The sequence below is a fragment of the Clarias gariepinus genome, chromosome 15 (genome assembly GCF_024256425.1).
Source record: "Clarias gariepinus isolate MV-2021 ecotype Netherlands chromosome 15, CGAR_prim_01v2, whole genome shotgun sequence".
Classification (NCBI taxonomy): domain Eukaryota; kingdom Metazoa; phylum Chordata; class Actinopteri; order Siluriformes; family Clariidae; genus Clarias; species Clarias gariepinus.
The window spans coordinates 6,181,461-6,200,343 of NC_071114.1; the positions used below are offsets into that span (position 1 = coordinate 6,181,461).

General features: G+C 38.7%; 1 protein-coding gene across 1 annotated transcript in view; it reads left to right on the forward strand.

The window, feature by feature from the left end:
* Positions 1–3,313: 3,313 nt before the first annotated feature.
* The window catches only part of diaph3 (diaphanous-related formin 3), a 373,414-nt gene continuing 357,844 nt past the window's right edge, over positions 3,314–18,883 (forward strand). The window contains exon 1 of the mRNA XM_053513323.1: positions 3,314–3,768. Within this exon, the coding sequence (XP_053369298.1) occupies positions 3,655–3,768 (114 nt within the window). The 5' untranslated portion in view covers positions 3,314–3,654. The remainder of the gene's footprint in view (positions 3,769–18,883) is intronic.

The following is an 18,883-nucleotide window of genomic DNA, read 5'->3' on the forward strand; positions in this document are numbered from 1 at the left end:
ATACATCTCAATACCAACTATTCAGTGGTGATTATTGCATATTTTGCACGCCTTCAGCATCGTTTTAAGTTTCACTGAATTAGAAGGTGTGTCTAGTAGTGTATATGCTGACATCAGTCAAAATATTATAATTCATGCAGACATCGAGAAATTTCCCACCAGGACCCCAAACATTGGATGACTGTTGTAATACAGTTGTAACTACATTGCAATGACATTCACCATCAGGACAGCGTTATTTTTCAAAGATAGAATAAGGGGCCCAAACAGAACGTTGCAAACACAACCTTAAAACTATGAAACGCTAATCTTAATTTGGAACATTTATATCGATAAATGGTTCCAATGAGAGACTGGAACTGACAGAACAGCTTCCCACGCACAGCATGTGTATCTCATGTCACACATTTTGTAAAAAGATCAAATTATCTCTCTTCTTTTGGTGCTTGTTGTTACAGTATTTAGGTGCGTTAACTAGGTTGAGTCCTGCTCAGCCCATCGGTTTGATATTAATATTGTTTTTAAGCCAATTATCACAACATTGTGTTAGGGTAAGCAGTACTTTGTAAGCAAAGCATTGTCTTGTAATAAGCATAGTTCCAAAACCATTAAATCAAAGTAGTTCTAATTTTGCAAAACATTGTATTGACATCAAAATGTGGCCAAATTAACGTCATCACAACATCTTGACAACTAAAAACATCTTTTTCAACTACTAGGTTAGAAATAGTGTGTAATGCTAAGCTAAAATAAATCATAAGATTTTTTTTTTCTTCTTAACTTTCAGCATTTTTCATCTTTTTATTCACCTGTGGTGTTCTGGTATAGTGATTTAATAAAACGTTAACCTTTACAAAGAGGGGAATAAAAAGGACCTTGAGCCGTCCTTGATGGCAAATAGACGTTCCCTTTTTTCTTTTAAAACTGCTAGAATGTTCAAAATATTTTTTACCATTCATCAGGGCAGTGCAGCACACAACAAGGCCATGGAGTAAAAGGATCGCTTGCTGTGATGAGCAAAAGTTATGTACTGAATGCCGCACTGGTATGCAATGTCATACCGCATCTCCAAACAATCAGTCGATGAGAAGAACAGGTGAGATATTTATGTCCTTTTGGACATAAAAGGGTTTAATTAAATTTGGCTAAACTCAGTGTATAACCTGAGTAACTGTGCATTTAGTTTTTTACACCTTGGAAAAATTCTCTAATAGGGCAGATAACTTTACTTTTTAATCTCTATGACAACAAAACACATCAAAGTTAGACTTTATATATATATATATACTTAACTTATATACTTAACCCTATGGATCCATGGAGCTCCAGTATCCTTACCAAATCAGGAATCACTGCAGTATTTGTACCTCACTCGGTCTGGATGTGTCATGTTCCAACTTTAAAATATATATCTTTGGGAAATTTCAAACTACACCAGCTATTTGCATGGTGCTTAAGAACAGGGCCCTGGACATTAGGCATTTTCACAGACTTTGGAATTCTATGTCTGCCATAAATTACCCCTCAAGTGCTTCCATAAATTTTTACGAGTTCTATTTTTTTGTCTCAATCCTGATCAATAGGCGACTACCGATCACTACCGATCACTGCAACATAAAAGAAAAGTAGAGTGATATTTGGTCTGAGTCTGTTAGATTTTTACTTTTAATAGTTTCAAAGCCATCTCGAGTTTGAAATATATTAAATTTCTTTCAAGGAAAAATGCCTATAGATCCATACTTTCCTGTGGTTTTCTTACAGACTCATTTAGACCCAGTTTTGTGAGTTCTCATTACATTGTGTGTCTAAGCTCTTACATTATTATTATTATTATTATTATTATTATTATTATTATTATAACATTATTAAATATAACTCTGATTTTTACTGCTGATTTTTCCCCATGCAACTTCAAGTATTTAAGTGATCTCCATTCAAGATTTTTTTTATCGCATTTCTTTCGCAAAGTTGACAGTTCAGCACTATCTTTGCAGGCTTTATGTGGAATGTGTTAAAAGGTTCGTAACCTAGTAAAGTTAAATTTTCTTAGTTGTTTTTTTTTAAGTTGATGGTTAGAGCAACCCGATAAATTGACCCTTTTAAAATGGCGACTTCTCTTTTTTTGTTTTGTTTTTTGGACCAGACACTGTACTCTTTGACACTTTGAACTGTACAGTACAAACCAAGTGAGCTGCACATGGACAAAAGTATTTTGCCAAAAATGTTAATTATTGAATTTAGTTGTTTCAATCAGGCCCCTTATCTTCTTAACCCCAATCTTAATGCTTCAGCATACCAAGACATCTTGGACAATGCCTATGCTCCCAAATTAGTGGCAACAGTTTGGGGAAGACCCTTTTCTATTCCAACATGACCGTGCCCCAGTGGACAAAGCGAGGACTATAAAGACATAGTTTGATGAGGTCAGTGTGGAAGAACTTGACTGGCCACAACACAGAGCCCTGACATCAACCCCATGGAGCATCTTTGGGATAAATTGGAATGGAGATCGTGACCCAGGCCATTATCGTCCAACACCAGTGTCTTGACAACATAAATGCTCCACAGAGTTAATGGGCATGAATTCACACAGAAACACTTCCAAATCTTGTGCACAGCCTTCGAAGAAGAGTGGAAGCTGTTAAAGCTGCAGAAAGGGGGAACCAACTCCATATTGAAGTTTATGTATTTGGAAACAGAGCCAATGCAGATTTGGCCAAATATGTTTGTCCACATATGCATTGCATGATTATATATGGTCCATTCACAAAAAAGTGCACTGTGCTTTGCAACTGCTTTGATCCTCTGCATGTTCTCCTCATGTAGGTTTCCTTTGGGTTCTCCAGAGACCCAGGAGTTATTAGTCAGGGGATAAAATATTTTTCACACCTGAACTTTGCCTGCTATTCTGCTCATGACAGGACAATGCTTTTTCATTTCATTTCCATTTTATTATTATTTTTATTTATTTATTATATATTCCTAATTTGAATACTCTATTTTTTTTAGGTCATGATCTGTTGTAAAAGCATTTCTGTGTATTACGTTTGTGACTAATTAAGTTTGAATTTGGTGGTTTAATAGTGTTCGCTTTATGTTCTAAATATATTATCATAAATAAATAGACTTGTTTACAGGTTGCTACAGAAATACGCGCTATCCTACTTGACTCCTAAAACAACATGGCGCCCAACATGGCGCCCCCTCTCTCATTTCAACCAATCAAATAGCTCCGATTTCTCGCTACGTCACACGCCGCGAATCTGATTGGCTGGTTGCCGTACGTCACTCCCAGTACACACGGCGGGATTTTCAGACGCTGCAGGTTTTGCACCCTGCTTGTGTTTCAGCTCTTGTGACTCTGACAGCCGTTATTCTTGAGCGGATTTGCCATTTCTATTATTTAAGACCTACGTAGTGTCGTGGAGACGTATCCGAAAAGGGTTTCAGTGATAAATATAAAAAAACGAACCCAAAATTATTTGGATTAACGGTACCTTTAGCTGCGTTGCTAGGCTACGCTAAGCTAATCAAAAATAGTTAGCTGTCAGTGAGCTAGCGCGGTTAGTAATGACCCTTACTGTATGTTAAGAGACTCTGCTTTTGACTGTGTTTGTGTTTAGGGAATATTCTAGGTGTCTGTAGTGCTTAATAATGGACAACCATCAGTACGGAAGAGACAACAAACCGCCACGGAAAAGGGCTTTGGGTGGAGCTGCACCCAACACGAGCTGGGGAGGTGAAGACACGGAGAAAAAGCCCAAGTTTGTAAGTAGACAATATTTTAGAAGTGAACTGCATTTGTATTTTCAGCATAAAACCTCGCGTTGTCACGGGCCGCGTCCCAAACCGTTGGTCCTGGCAACCTTGAGTTCCATGCTCTACGCTTCTGCGCATGCGCACTCCATTTCCACATGTTGTACATACCTGATCATCACATCACGTGGTTCTCAAACAGCCTCTATAACATTGTCATTCATTCTCTATACAGATTTATCATGTATACAAGTTCTATTATCCCAGGACACTTCAGGCATGAGGCGGGGTATATCCTGGGCCAAATCGATCGCAGGACACACACACACACACATACACACTCAGGGTGGGGTGGGAATCGAACCAGCACCCTGAAGGCGTGAGGTGATGGTGCCTTTTTCTTTCAGGATCTCCCGTCAAGGTGTTGCCACACACTTGGCACTTGACACACGTTGTACTGATGTAATCCTCCCTTTTTTTTTCCAAACTTGGAAAGATTTACTGGAACCAACAGGCGCGAACCTGTTCCCGTAAGACTGTGTTTCGGTGCACGAGGCGAGCTCTGTGGTGCGTTCAAGTCCTTACCTTATCTTCTGATGATCTGGAACACCAATTGCACTTCCTCACTTAACATTTATTTTACCGAGCACAGTAATGCTCTCATGGCTAAACGGGGCATCCAAAATATAATGGAAAGCATTTATAACAGGAAAAAAAGGGTCTAAATCTGGCCTGGGATATTCAGTAAGGGTGTGGTGGTCAGGTTTGCCCAAACCCCTCCTCTCATAGGGTTAGGGTGGCTCGGGGACAAAGAAGAGGAGCTCCTCGGGAATTTGAAATGGTTGAATATAATGTAAAAAGTGTTTTAGAAAAGGAAGAAAGAGGACATTTAAGAATGTATATAAACGAGGATTTAAACAGAAAGGAAGGTGAGGGAGATCGAGACAGTAGGACTAAAAACAAGAAGGAATGAACAAATTAACTTTTGCTGGAGAAAAACAAGACAAGATCAGTCAAGGAAGTGTTGTATGGTTTTCGGGGAAGGCTGGATTGAAACATCGGTAATGCAACATGGTGGATTCTAATCGTCGTTAATCAACTAAGAAGAAAAAGAATAACTTGTGCTGGAAAAGGAAGAAAGTATTCGATGGGTTTTCTAAGAGTGACAGAACTAAGAAGAAGAAGATTTGAATTGAAAGGAAGATGAGGGAGATCAAGACCAGAAGGTAGCGTTAATGCGTACCATCATAGTGGATGCCAAACCGTCTGTAAACACAGAGAAGACAAGACTTGGGCTGTCTTATAAACTTAATTATTTTGATTATGCTTGTTCTAGTTATGTTAACAGTTTCTTGAGAAAACAGTTTAAACTCGTTTATATCCACCTTTGCACCATACATGTGTGTTTATATGATATCTGCGCAGACTGTATGTATTATTCATTGACCTGGTAAAGGTTTCTGTATGGAGGTGTTTATTGAACGTTATAGAAAGGAGTCTCCAGTGTCAAGCGAGAAGCAAAAGAAAGTTTTCCGGTGAGGGCTGATGAGGGAACGACTGTACTTAGTCATAAGAAGAAAAAACTTGTCTCATGGAAGTTTATAAAGAATCATAGTGTAATGCAATATGTTTATTTAAAAATAAAAATATTAAAATTGTTAAAAAACAAGTAAACAATCAGGGATTTAGGTATGATTGCTAGTTTTGACAGATTAATACTGACTGAGAAAGTCAAGGCTCTGGGTTGCCTATCAGAGGCGTCAGGGGTTCAAGCCCCACTCCTGCCAGGGTGCGACTGTTTGTTTAGCTCGAGTGCAAGACTCCTAACCCTAAGTCCATATAAGCACATGGAAAGTGGAAGCGGAGAAAAGGATGATTCACAAGAATGGTATGGAAAGGGCGGGTCGAGATCGGGCTTTCTGCAAAGTTCTCCAGGAAAAAAAAAAGAAAGGAAGTCTTGATTAGTGTGTTTACACTCAGCCGTGAGACACATTTAAATAATATTCGGAAACCTTCAGTGTTGTACGTCTGGATTCTCCAGCTGATAATTGGTCTGTTTTCTATAAAATGCTAATTTTCCTGTTTGGAGTTTTGCTTTAAATCTTTATATAAATAGGCATATATTTATTGAATCTACTTCTTCCTTATGGTCTGAATTACTTTTTTTTTTCTTAAAACTGAGATGACTAGCAAGTTTCCTTCAAACCCAGATGTTTGCCTTACATCATTGTTCAAGTGTATTAAAACTACACAGGTGTTCATAAGTGAATGTAATGCTTTACACCTGTCACTTCATTCATTATGGCTCCTTTCATCAGCATGTTCGATCTCACTTTTCTGGTTTTGTGTGTGTGCACGTGTGTACTTGAGGTTTTACCGCAAAGACCCCCCCCCTTGAATGCTATGAGACTATGTCAAGGAAGCGATAAATGTGCATAAAACCTTCCTCAGAAACGTCTGCCGTCTTGTTGTTTTGTTTGCTGCCGTAATAGACTGAGGAGGCGTAGTGCTTAAATCAAAGGATAAAGCCGATAAGGATAAGGCGGACTAATCCACTTGTACTCCTGCACTCCTGTGAGAGCTATGCTGTGCCTGAATAACCTGTAAATCAGTCACAGGAGACGAACCGATGATAAATATTATTGACAGTCATACGGGCATTAAGTATTTAAAAAAAAATTCATGAAGTAAATTTTTTTGCTTTTTTCTTTCAGTCATAAAGGAGCGCTATTGGTATTGGTTCTCTGTGAATAGTTCCAGCATCGAGCACCGCCTAACCTCACCTGTCCCTCATTTCAAAAGAATTTGGCGTACCATCCGTCTTTCTGCCTCGGGCTTAAGCAAACTCTCTCTCTCTCTCTCTCTCTCTCTCTTCTCTCTCTCTCTCTCTCTCTCTCTCTCTCTCTCTGTGCTGTAAAAGCCAACCTTGCACAGATGATTAATTTAGTTTCATAAAGTGCCTTGGGGACAAAGCAACTCTGCCATTTAAGAAGGAAAAAAAAGGAAGAAAAAGAAATCCAGAGCATGAATTCAACTTAAAAATGAGACAGAGAAGTGAAATGTGCTGCAGTGTGTTTCAATTCAGGGCGAAAAAAAGAAAACCTTATCGTCACCCGAGATGACATGTATTTCCTCTGAACTCTGTGTGTACGGAGTAGTTTGAAATGTAATTTGATTAGAAACAGGTCTAGTTTGGTTACACAGTGTGAAAGTGTGTACTGTGTTTTACTGTGTGAAAGTTTTGAGCCTTCCATCATTTCTTTATATTTTGCTTTCTAAAAGCCAGATTTTTTTTCTCCTTTCTTTCTTTCTTTCTTTCTTTCTTTCTTTCTTTCTTTCTTTCTTTCTTTCTTTCTTTCTTTCTTTCTTTCTTTCTTTCTTTCTTTCTTTCTTTCTTTCTTTCTTTCTTTCTTTCTTTCTTTCTTTCTTTCTTTCTTTCTTTCTTTCTTTCTTTCTTTCTTTCTTTCTTTCTTTCTTTCTTTCTTTCTTTCTTTCTTTCTTTCTTTCTTTCTTTCTTTCTTTCTTTCTTTCTTTCTTTCTTTCTTTCTTTCTTTCTTTCTTTCTTTCTTTCTTTCTTCTTGTTTCATATTTTAATGTAGTTTTGACAAATAGTTTTGACTCCCGGCTTCCTGAAGGACTTTTGTGGCCGTGTTACATCAACAACCAATTATTATTATTATTATTTTGTATCTTTAGGCACGTTAGAGCCTGTCACAGTAAAACATTTGCTCCTATTAAATTTAAATTATTAAATTTAATATGAAGAAGTGAGAAGGGCTTAAGATTTTTGTACAGGACTGTACGTGTGAAACCATTTTATTAATTAGTTTATTTTGTTGGAAACTGTTTCAGGTTGACTTTACTGCTTTTACGGCTTTTTTACTGGCTTTTTTTACGTGGTCTGATGTGACCAGTTAAATAAAAAAAATAAAAAAAGAGACTAAGGATGTGTGTAATACAAACTGTGTCATTTGCAGTACTGTGCAAGCCTCTTACATGTACAATGAAATGCTTTAAAGCATAGGTACTTAAAAATATATATTTTATTTTTTTATTCACTTTTATTTAACCAGGCAAGACAGATTAAGAACAGGTTTCTTATTTTCAACTGTGGCCTGGCTAAAAGAACAAAAAAACAAAACGAACATAGAAAAAAGGGAAACAAAATAAACATAGAAAAAAAGGGAACCATTTGTAAAAAAGCAGTTTCTCTACACAGAAACACTGCTCTGTCGCGATTGTTTTTAACATGTGGGTTAATTTGTTTTATTTTTACTTTACAGCAGTGATTTCATTAGTGTGTCGCTCAATCGAGTTTCGTTAGAGAGATTTCTTGTTTATTTCTTCCGATAAAAGTGTTTCCGTTGTGTGCGCGCGTGTGTGAAAAGTGTGGAGAAAGGGTAACTGTGTAAGACGAGAAGTAGGAAAGGAGAGCTTACTTTAGATTTTCTCTCTCTCACACACACACACACACACACAGCGGGCTCAAACGGAAACACTTATCTGTCGGAATTTATTTTTACTTTTTTTTTAAAGGTAAAGTGCAGGTTAATTTGTTTTATTTTTACTTTATATTTTGTGTTAATTATTTTTATGTATTTATTTTTTTGGGCTGTGGAATGAATAATTTGAGTTGCCATAATTTCCTATTGGAAAATTTAATTTGGTTTACTAGTGTTTTGGAATACGAGCCCGCTTCCCGGACCGAATTATGCTCTTAATCCAAGGTTCCACGGTATAGATATACCTATGATAAAAATTACAGGCCTCTCTCATCTTTTTAAATGGGAGAACTTGCACAATTGGTGGCTGACTAAATACTTATTTTCAAGTAATATAAGTTTTATATTTTTTTCAAGTGTATATAAGTTTTTTGAACTTCATATAGTGAGAATTTGACGTCGTGTCAGTTTGGTAATACAGTTTAGTGTAATAAACCGAGACGATATTGTTACTCAGCACATTTTTTGGGCTCCATAATGCTTATGCTAGCAACATTGAGATAGATTATTTAGGATGTGATATGAAAAAAATAATTGCCATGATTTAAAGTGATATCTCGCACTTAAAAAATATATATATTTTATTTATATTAACTGAGGAGTCTCTGAAATTATAATTTATTTTTGTCAGTGTGGATCGTGAGAACACTCCGGTCTGATAAAAATGGTGAATTACACTCTACCAAGACTTCATGACCATTCACACTGTAACTGTGTGTGCTAAAGCTTTGCTAAAATAAAGAATTCAATGAAAGGCTTTATCCGTCAAACATGATCGATGTCTTAATCACATTGTCTTTATGTCACCGTTTTCGTCAGTTGCGTTAAAAAAAAAAAGTAAAGTCTTTTACCCCTGTATTGATTCTTTGAGTGTAAGGTAGAAAACAAACACTAGGTGGCACTTAAAAACCATGTAACAGGCAGTAAGGGGTGGGGGTAAGGTTGGGGTAGGGACTTTTCATTTCTGTTGAGAGGAACATTTTGATCCTGCTTTCATAACCACATCATTTGAGCACCTTTTACCACCTCCCACCCCCCATATCCTTAATTCTGCTTTCCGTGTGGAGCGGATGCACTGCCCGCTGCTCATATAGTAACGCAATATGATGGTTTCTGTGCAGTATTTGTCTCGCGGCCCAAAAGGATTAACGGGCAGACGGCGGCGACACAGGTTCATCGCCTTTCCTAATTTCAGAAACCCTTTTAATCAGAGTAATGGCTGGGAAAGCAGCGGCAGTGAAGAAAAGAGAAATAATGGTTAAACCTTATCTTCAACAAAGTTTTGATTATTCATGATTCTGATGCGCAGCGTCCCACGTGGCACTGAGAGTCTTGGCTTTCGTATGTTTGGATATTCACAGCATGTAATGTTCACTTGACAAGAAAAACAAACGTGTGTTCGGATGACGGAGCCAATCAACCTTATTAAGAACAGTCGTTTAACTCGTCTCCAATATGCCTCAATCATACGCTGAACCTAAAACACCCCTTGAAAAAAAAGCTCAAACGAGCCGCCCCGGATGAGTGGGAACGCCGATTTAGGCGCACTCACGAGAGCAGGTGTTCGGATTTGTTGCCCGATATATAGGCTTAACACTTCAGAACGCGGCGTCCATGTGTAAATAGGCGACGTCCCCATCTGGCTGCAATAAGAGCTGGAGCGAGAGGACGAAAGAGAGACTAGAGAGGGAGAAAAATGGATTTAGTGCAGTACGCAATATAGTGCCGACGGGGGAAGATAACAGCGGCGAGGGTCAACCAAACGGGAGGCATTACCACCAATTATAGTGGCAGATTGATTCCTCGTTTATGGACAAGCAAGGAGTTGCTCAGGTGGAAGAAAAATCGAAGGAGATCCTCAGAAGAGGGGGGAAAAAACAATTTACACCCTGCTTTTATTGCCGGCCTTGGACATCTGGAGCAGAAACAGCTGGGCGATTCCTCCGAGAGCGCTCATTCTCGCGTTATTTCAGCACTCTGTAAAGTTTATGAATTATCCATCATCAGTTCAGGCGTCTTGAACTCTGCAGTGGATTAAACTTTGAAACATTAACTTTTTTTTTTTTTTGGTACGCCCTCGGGTCTGTTCTTGAACTCTGCAGTGGATTAAACTTTGAAACATTAACTTTTTTTTTTTTTTGGTACGCCCTCGGGTCTGTTTGTTTGCAGGCAACGCAATAAGCCAACAAACCACAGAGATGAGCTACAAAAAGAAGAGCAGCTGAGATGAAACCTGCTTTTTAGGAGAAGGGGAGAGAGAGAGAGAAAGAGAAAGAGAGTGCGTTCAGGCCCACAGAGGTGAGGGGTCGAAGCGGGAGCGGTCCTCGCCTCATTGGTAGGCGACGCGACAGCATGGTGCTTATTGAACAGAACCAATTCGGGAGAAGCAATTACAGGAGCTGCCAGCAATACCCGTGGTTTATCACAACATGTCCAACCGCCCTAATGGCGCAGTTAACATTTGAGCACTCAACAAAATGAAAAGATCTGACTTTCCAAAAGAGCGCAAAAACAAAACAATGCTGAAGAAACCGAGTGGAACTATCAAGGTCACTGCAATTATGTCCAGTTTTTTTTTTCTCACTTATTCTCTCCTCACCTGTATCTGTTTTTTTTTTCTTTTCTCTCCAATAAACGGTAATTTTCTTATTTAGCTCCTGTCACTCAGGCTTCAAAACGACTACGTCTGCAGTTCCCAAGTTGCGCTGGCTTGTTGCCCCAAGCTCCCACAGTTGCTTCCTGGTGTGAAGAAAAAAAAACAAAAACGATCAAGTGCCTTGAATGTCTTGCCGCATGTTTGATCAGTAAGACGTAGTTGAGTTGCACGCATGCATGATGTGGCAATAACAACCTGCTGAGACGCCTTTATATATCTATAAAAAAAGAGAGAGAGAAAAATACCCTAAAGCAAAGAAAAACACAACTATGACTAACGCGGTAATCGTCTTGGTTTGTGATGAATCCAGACAGTGTTAGCACGGCTCTTCAACTTTACTGATACCTGTCAGTGTTTTCAGATGCTTTCCCTCGCTTCAATATGTCCATTGCACTAATTAAGCCTTAAACATTCACTTTAAGGTTTTGTGAGCAGTTTTTTCGTACACCTGGCAAGATAAACATCTGTCCATCGCCAGATGTCGGCAATTCCGAAAAAAACTAAAATAACGCAGCAATACTTTCTTTTTCTTTTGATCAACATCATTTAAGTTTGTTTGATGTACTGTTCTTTTTTTTTTGTGGGCTTTCAGATTTTTTTTCTCACCATCATACAAAGGTAATGCTTTTTTCCCCTCAACCAAAAAAATGTCGGTGTTTGTGAACAAAAATCTTCTAAGCAAAAAAATGCTACGAGCGACCGTGCCATCCTTGACCGTACAGGCGATGGATCTCTGACTAAAAGCCTTGTTATTCTTTCAGGAAAAAAAACCCCAAACTACTCCTGAAAGCCGAAGCATACAAACTTTTTGAAAACCTCCCCCGAAGTCTGAGTCTTTCAGGTCAGCGGGGGTTGGGGGAGGGAGGGATCTTTTAGCGCTCCATAAAAACAGAGGATCTTGCTTTTTTTTTTTTTTTTTAGACGGGTGAAAAGCAGACAAGGTGAAATAAATTGGACTGTGACTAAGATTAAGATGTTTTTGTTTAGAGTTTAGAGTTGTGTCATGAATTAGCGGCATTATTAGGCCTCGATTTAGAGAGCAGGATTCTAGTTTTTTTGAAGCACGCTCGATTAAAACGCTCGCATGGTAACACCTGCTTTTTGAATACAGAGCACAGCATCAGTAATACTTTTTATTTATTTTGTTTTTTAAATTAATAGACAAGTCATAAATGTTACATGATGAGTTTGGTCTGTTTTGTTCACGGAAAACCAGATAAACTCTGCTTGCCCTCTTTACGATTAGTTTGACGTGATCTTCATCGTCGAACAGAACAACATCCAACAGTTAAAGCGCATCAAAACAAGACGCTCACATAACCGCGTTCTATATCGCAGCAAACTGTAACCAAGAGTCCTACAACATGAAAGGCCTACAATTACAATGACGTTGTACCAAAGCTCTTTCTAGGAATTATTTCAAAAGTTGTCTGCATGCTCAAGCGTTCATCTTGAGCCAAGGGCTTCATCCTGGGCAGCATCACAGTGGACCAGGAAAACATCTACAGTGAAAGTAATTCTGATAAGTTTTAAAAACCCTAGAGGAACTTTAAGTGAACACAAAACAGACGATCCCAGCGTGTGGTACCACGGTGGAGTCAGCAGCGCCACCTTAAAATAGCATCTTAAAATCAAGACGCTGGTCAACCCCCAATCCCCCCCCCTTTATGCCCAATTAAGGGGGTCAAAAGTATGTGGACACCTCGCCATCACATCCGTATACAGTGGAACCTCGGTTCTCTTTGTCCATAGGATAACATGGAAATCGGATTTATCAGTTATCCCTCACTATGAATCATATTTAACTTTGGTTCTTTTTTTGTCTCACAAAATATAAAACAAAGTATGACACAGCCTTAATTATACAAAATGATACAGTACTAAATATATAAACATAAACTGTACAGGAGGTTAGAGTTTGAATCCACTTGTATAATAACGGTGGGTTGTTCTCCTTTAGGAGTTTGCTTGCTTTTTTTTTGGCTCATATGTTGTAGCCGGTTTTACAAAAAATCTATTCCAAAAGATTTAATTCTTTTGTGCCTTACAAAAGACACTGTTATCATTTATAAGGTATAGCATGTATAATTTATCACAGTTTTGTTCGGAAGATACTTCTCAAAGACAGCGCTTTTTGCACAAAAATCGTCATTTTATCAAAGCAAAACTTTGTCCAGCTGATAGAGGCAGCTTGGGACGGCAGTTTTTGGGTCGTGTTCCGAGGAGGAGTTTGTGAACCGAGACAAATTTTAGGTAAATTTTTGGGGGAGTAAATTGATTAGTTCCAAGTCAAACAAGTATTATGTTTTATTATTATAAGTACATGTATTATTGTTTTCCCACAAAGTCAAAGTAAACGGATTTATATAGAAGTAATATTTGGATGTTGTAGAATTATAGCTTTTCTTCACTGGAACTAAGAAGCTCAAACCTGTTCCAGCATAATAATATCACTGTGCACCAGTGCGAGCTTTAGGAAGACATGGTTTGAGAAGTTGGACTGGAAGAACTCAAGTGCTCTGATTAAATTTTAGATGGATAGGATCTGAACCCCAATTTATAACAGCACAAAACAAAGACTTAATCTGGAATGCGATTTGATAGAGAGGTGTCCACAAACTTTTGGCCATACAGTGTAGTTTGGACATATGACCTGGCGAACTCTGGTGTGCTAGGTTAAACCCTAGCTGAAATGTAGTAACTTGTTCTGCAAAAAAAGCTACAGCGAGGCACAGGAACAGATTTCCTTCTAGTTTCCAGTTGAAAAATGAAATTCTTGTTCCTGAAGATGTATTGTGCTCTTCTGACAGTGACATTGATGCCACGTTGAATAAAGCGTGTTTTTTTTTTTTTTTTTTTTTTTTTGGTACGATGCTGTTTGTCTTTTTGATTTCCTCTAACCTCCTAGCCTTGTCAATCACTGCTTTGATGCAGGGATTGTTATGCAGCCCTGAACCTGCCTTTGCCTCCATCAGTGACCCTATCAGAGTCCATAGGGACGCCGTGTCAGCCCGGTCAATTCGTTCAGACAGACCGCATCACACTTAGGATGCAAAACTAGACGTTGGACTGCAGCCAGCGGTCCTGACAAATGCGAAGACAACAGACAAGCAGGTAGGGAGTAAATGAGGGATGATAAGGTGCGGGTGAAATGGACACCTGTCATATCCTTTTACTTGTCCCGTGTTCTCAAGATACCCGTGACTTTCTACAGGAATGAACCGTATAACCTCCTCGGGTCGGTTCTTCTTCGATGTTACCCCCACTTTATCTTAATCATGGTACACTAGAAAGGTCATTTCAAACTTCTAAATTTAATCCACGCGATTTTCGACGACTCGTTTCCCGTAATACACGTTCAATAAATTATTCCTTTCCGAGAGCGACGACTCCTCTCAAAAGTCTGACCTTCTACAAGAATTACCTGCATTTAAAAATGACCACAGGAAAGGAAAAAGTAAAGTAAATGTGTAGACGTGTGCGGTCCTACGTAGCAGAGCCACTGAGCAACAGGCCTGTGAACAGTGTGCGCTCAAGCTGCAGGGTAAAAGAGAGCAGACGCTGCAGTCAACTCGCGGCGTGCAGACACAGACTTCTGCACGCTGCGAGAGAAAGATTAAAGCCGGCTAAAGAGATAAACCCACGTTTAGAAAGTTGGGCATCAAGGAAAAAAAGGTCTCATTATAATTCTCTGTAAATTCTACCTCCTGCTACGTCCTCCGAAATAAAAACAGGTTAGATGTTGATCCCCGGGCCAGGGCAGGATGATGAGGTGATGTGATGTCGATACTGTGATGGACGGTTTTGTGGCTTATGGTTTGGAATTCCTCATGAGCACACGGGAGGTGGATTTAAAAAAAACAAAAGAAACAAAAAAAAAAAACAGTCCTGAACATACTTCAGCCGTTGTTAAGTATTTAATAAAGGTGTCATTTTTGTTTCTCCTCACTTATTTGTCATGACGGTCAGACGTTAGTGGAGAGGGTGCTGAAATTAGCTCAGGGATTCCTTTGTATATGACCATTAATAAAAAGTAAATGACTTTAGGATAGGCCTGAAATTTAAATGTGTATTTTTCAAATCACTAAAGAATTTGCCCATATCTTCCTAAATAAGCTTTATAACATCGTTGAATGGTGATGGCTCGTGGGATTTCCACAAACTCTTTCATGCACAGTGTGTAGTGCGATTTATACGCTTTTATATTTTAGCAGGCATTCTCGCATGAAATGTTTGTCTAACTTTTTCAGGGAAGGTAGAAATCAATGCATTTTATTTACTATTTTCAACAACTTCCTTTGCTTGTAAATCCACTTGATCACTCACTGTTTGATTTCGATTACAAACACAATAGAAAGTCTCTTGTTGGCAATACATCACTTTTCTATTATAATTGAAGAGGTAAGCAACAAAACGGTTTTCTCCCTACTACCCTTTATACTACGCCGCCCCATGTTCCCCTTTTTGATTTCAGCGATTTAACTCAACATCTTGTTTTTTAAAGCATCTAGTAATCATGGAAACCTCACTTGCTTGATCAGGCATCAACATCTGTTCATGAAATGTTCTTCAGTCTTCCTAGCTCCCCCTGGAGACTGGATTGTCACTCCTGTTCTTAAATAATTTTTCTTAAAGCCAAATCTAAAGGCAAAGTCTAAACAACAACAAACCATCAAAGCCAACTCATACTTCTTGCTGTAAAACTTCAGTCTGTTTGTTGCATGTGAAGGCTTAAACACATGCATGCTCCCAAATATTATACGCTACAGCCAGAAACAGCTGACGGTCACACCTATAAGGTTCTTCCTAAGATTTGTTGCAGCACACAGTTGTCCAAAATGTCCTCAATCCCATCGATCACCTCTGGGATGAACTCAAGCTCCAATAGTGTGCCATGTCTTGTTTACTTAGCTTCACAAACGTTCCTCAGTCACGCTTTTGGGAAAATGGGAAGATGGGAGAACCATCTCAAAAGAGAATAAGAAGATTAGAAAAAAAGCAGTAAAAGATAAAGGAGTAAAAGTGGGGACCAAGTCTTGTGGTTGTGGATTGTTTTGGAGTGATGGTTGGGTCCATAAACATTTAGTGTAGTCCTGTCTGAAAAACTTACCTTCTCTGCTCAAAGTCTTTGAGAAGGTTATACCCTTTCAGCTGCAAGAACACATCCAGCAACGATGCTTCTTTCCAAGATAGGTGAAGATAGCCAACTGCTTTATTTTTAAAATGGCAAGTATCACTAGGATTGACGAGGTGAGACAGTTTGACATCTCAACCTCCGTGTTTTGTTCGCTTGCCACACTCAGATTTTTAGCATTGTCAGGATTTGAACTTTTGATCTCCACATCGGATACAGATGCAGTCGATTTAGTCTGCGCATCAAGGTGTTTTGCAATGCGTTGTGTATTTTACATCACCTTGGAAAGCTGTTAAAAACGCACTGCTCTCGGAACCATATCTTAAGATTTATTTGTACTTTAATAATAAAGTATTTTGGCAAGAAAGACCACCCTGGTGAGAACGAATCATACATTTTCCAAGGTGTTCTGCAGGGATGTGTTGTAGGCCCCCTTTCATTCATTTCAAGTTTCCCCAGGTTCTGTCATCTTTATTCATAAATTACATTTTTTGTTTATACATCAGTAATCATTAGTAATGTAATTATACATTAGGATAAGTGTAACAATTCTCTGATATGTCAGTCTAACAGGACATTTTTAATTATTTCTCTATATTACTTACTTATATACTTTTACATACACACTCACTGATATAGTTCACCTATTTTATGGTTCAGGATTTTTCGCTTCTAAGGTCCTGTGTTGCGAGACAGCCGAGACGGTAATCTGACAGCTGTTGACGGGCCATCCAGAGCATGGTTGTCGTGTTGCTACTCCAATCCCAACGTCTAAGGTTAAGACCGCTGGTGGCAGCTGGGTGTGATTAAGCTTAATGGACTACAGCCGAAATGATTAGCGATGCTTGCGTCCGCTGAGGTACTGTCACATTGACTTTAATGTCCTCACCTCACAAAGGGCTGATTGAAAAATCTTTTTGACATTCATATGTCCGCACCTTTGTGCTGACTCTTCCTTCCTACATATTCAAATCGGTCCGTCCTTGGTTCACCTCATTAATTTGAGCAGGCCTCACGTCGCAGCTCTCTCCTTCGTCTGCTCAAAACGGTCATGGAATAAGCTGTAATTGAAAGATACATTATCGGCGGGCAACTAAAGAGGCAGGAAGGAGATAACGGGCAATAGCTGAAATGGATCTCTTGCGAACTTCTCAGCATCGGACTATTGAACGACTTAGCACTCCCTTGCATCCTGAGTGCTCATGCAGTCAACCGCACAGTGGTGATTTTTTTTCCCCCAGAAATTTTTTTTCCCTGTTTTTTTTATTTTTTGTTGTTGTGGGGCACTTTTGCACATTTTTGATAAAGGCTGTCCATTATGAAAGGTAGTTTAAGGTTTATTTAGGAAGTTAACTTATAGTCTTAAGTCTATAGTCTAATAAAAGTTTTGTGCAAATTTCTGAAGCTGTGCCTCCTGGAATGACTGGTATTTAAACATGTTTTTCAAGCACAACATTTTAATGCCCACCCTCTTTTCCTATAAAACTATGGTTTCAAAATTATTGCCACACTTAAAAATATATTTGCTTCTCCAGCTCTGAAGAGATAACAATACTGAGTATCCTCCTGGGTTGATGGACACATGAAGAGGGGTCTTATCTCATTCCTTAATGGAGATTTTTTTAGCAATATTTGGTAAGTTGGAGCATACACCTGGACCAGTTTTTTTTCTGTTACAGTGGAACATTGAATTAAGAGCATAAGAAGTGGGCTTCTTTCCAAAACACTCGTAAATCAAATCAAATTCACCCATAAGAAATAATAAAAATGCAAATTATTTGTTCCACAGCCCCCCCCCCCCAAAAAAAATTTTCAACAAGAATTTTCGTTTATGCGCGCAGACGCTATGTGTGTGTGTGTGTGTGTGTGTGAGAAAATGGAATCAGACCCTCGCCTCTTTTTCATCTTACACAATAACCCTTTCCCCCCTTATTTACAGTACGTTTCACACACACACTAACGTAAAGAATGTTCTGTCAGAAAAAATAGCAAGGAACAATGCTAATAACACTCATGTGAGGCTAACGGAATCACCGCTGTAAAGTAAAACAAACAAATTAACTTGCACTTTACCTTAAAAAAGAATCGGGACAGAGCAGTGTTTCTGTATAGAGCAGAGTGTATGTGTGGAGTGTGTGTGTGTGTGTGTGTGTATGTATGTGTATGTATATATGTATATATAGATATGTATGTATATATATATATATACACATCTATATATATATATATATATATATATATACACACACACACACACACACACACCTACACACATAATATAAGTGCACGGTGTCAAATTACGCGCGCGCACACAACGGCATGTTGACTCAGGGAGAGAAAGAAAAAAGATCTTTAACCTCTCTAACGAGCCTTTTTTTATTTAAACCTGCGCACACACGTGTGTTATAATAAAAAGTACACACGCGCTGTACACACGCATACAAGCACAATATATGTTTTACACACACATGGTCACAGTGTTAAAGTAAACAGTACACGCGTGCACAGATGTTGATTATATATACCACTGAGAGGCGTGTACTAAGACCTAACAGGGGAGACGATTACCCACAATTCCACAGCGCAAAAGAGAGAAAAAAACGCATCAAACCAAGAAGTGATACATGATACTCAGTACTCTTAACCAAGACTTGCTCATTTTTCAAGTCAGAATTTATTTAAAAATCTTGCTCATCTTGCGGAACATTCACAAACCACGTTTCTCGCAATCCGAGGTTTCACTGTAATATTGAACTGTCAGCCTCTTAATATACAGTATGACTGCAGATCAATCCGTGATTTCCGTTATCACCCAAATGAGAATACACCTTCCCT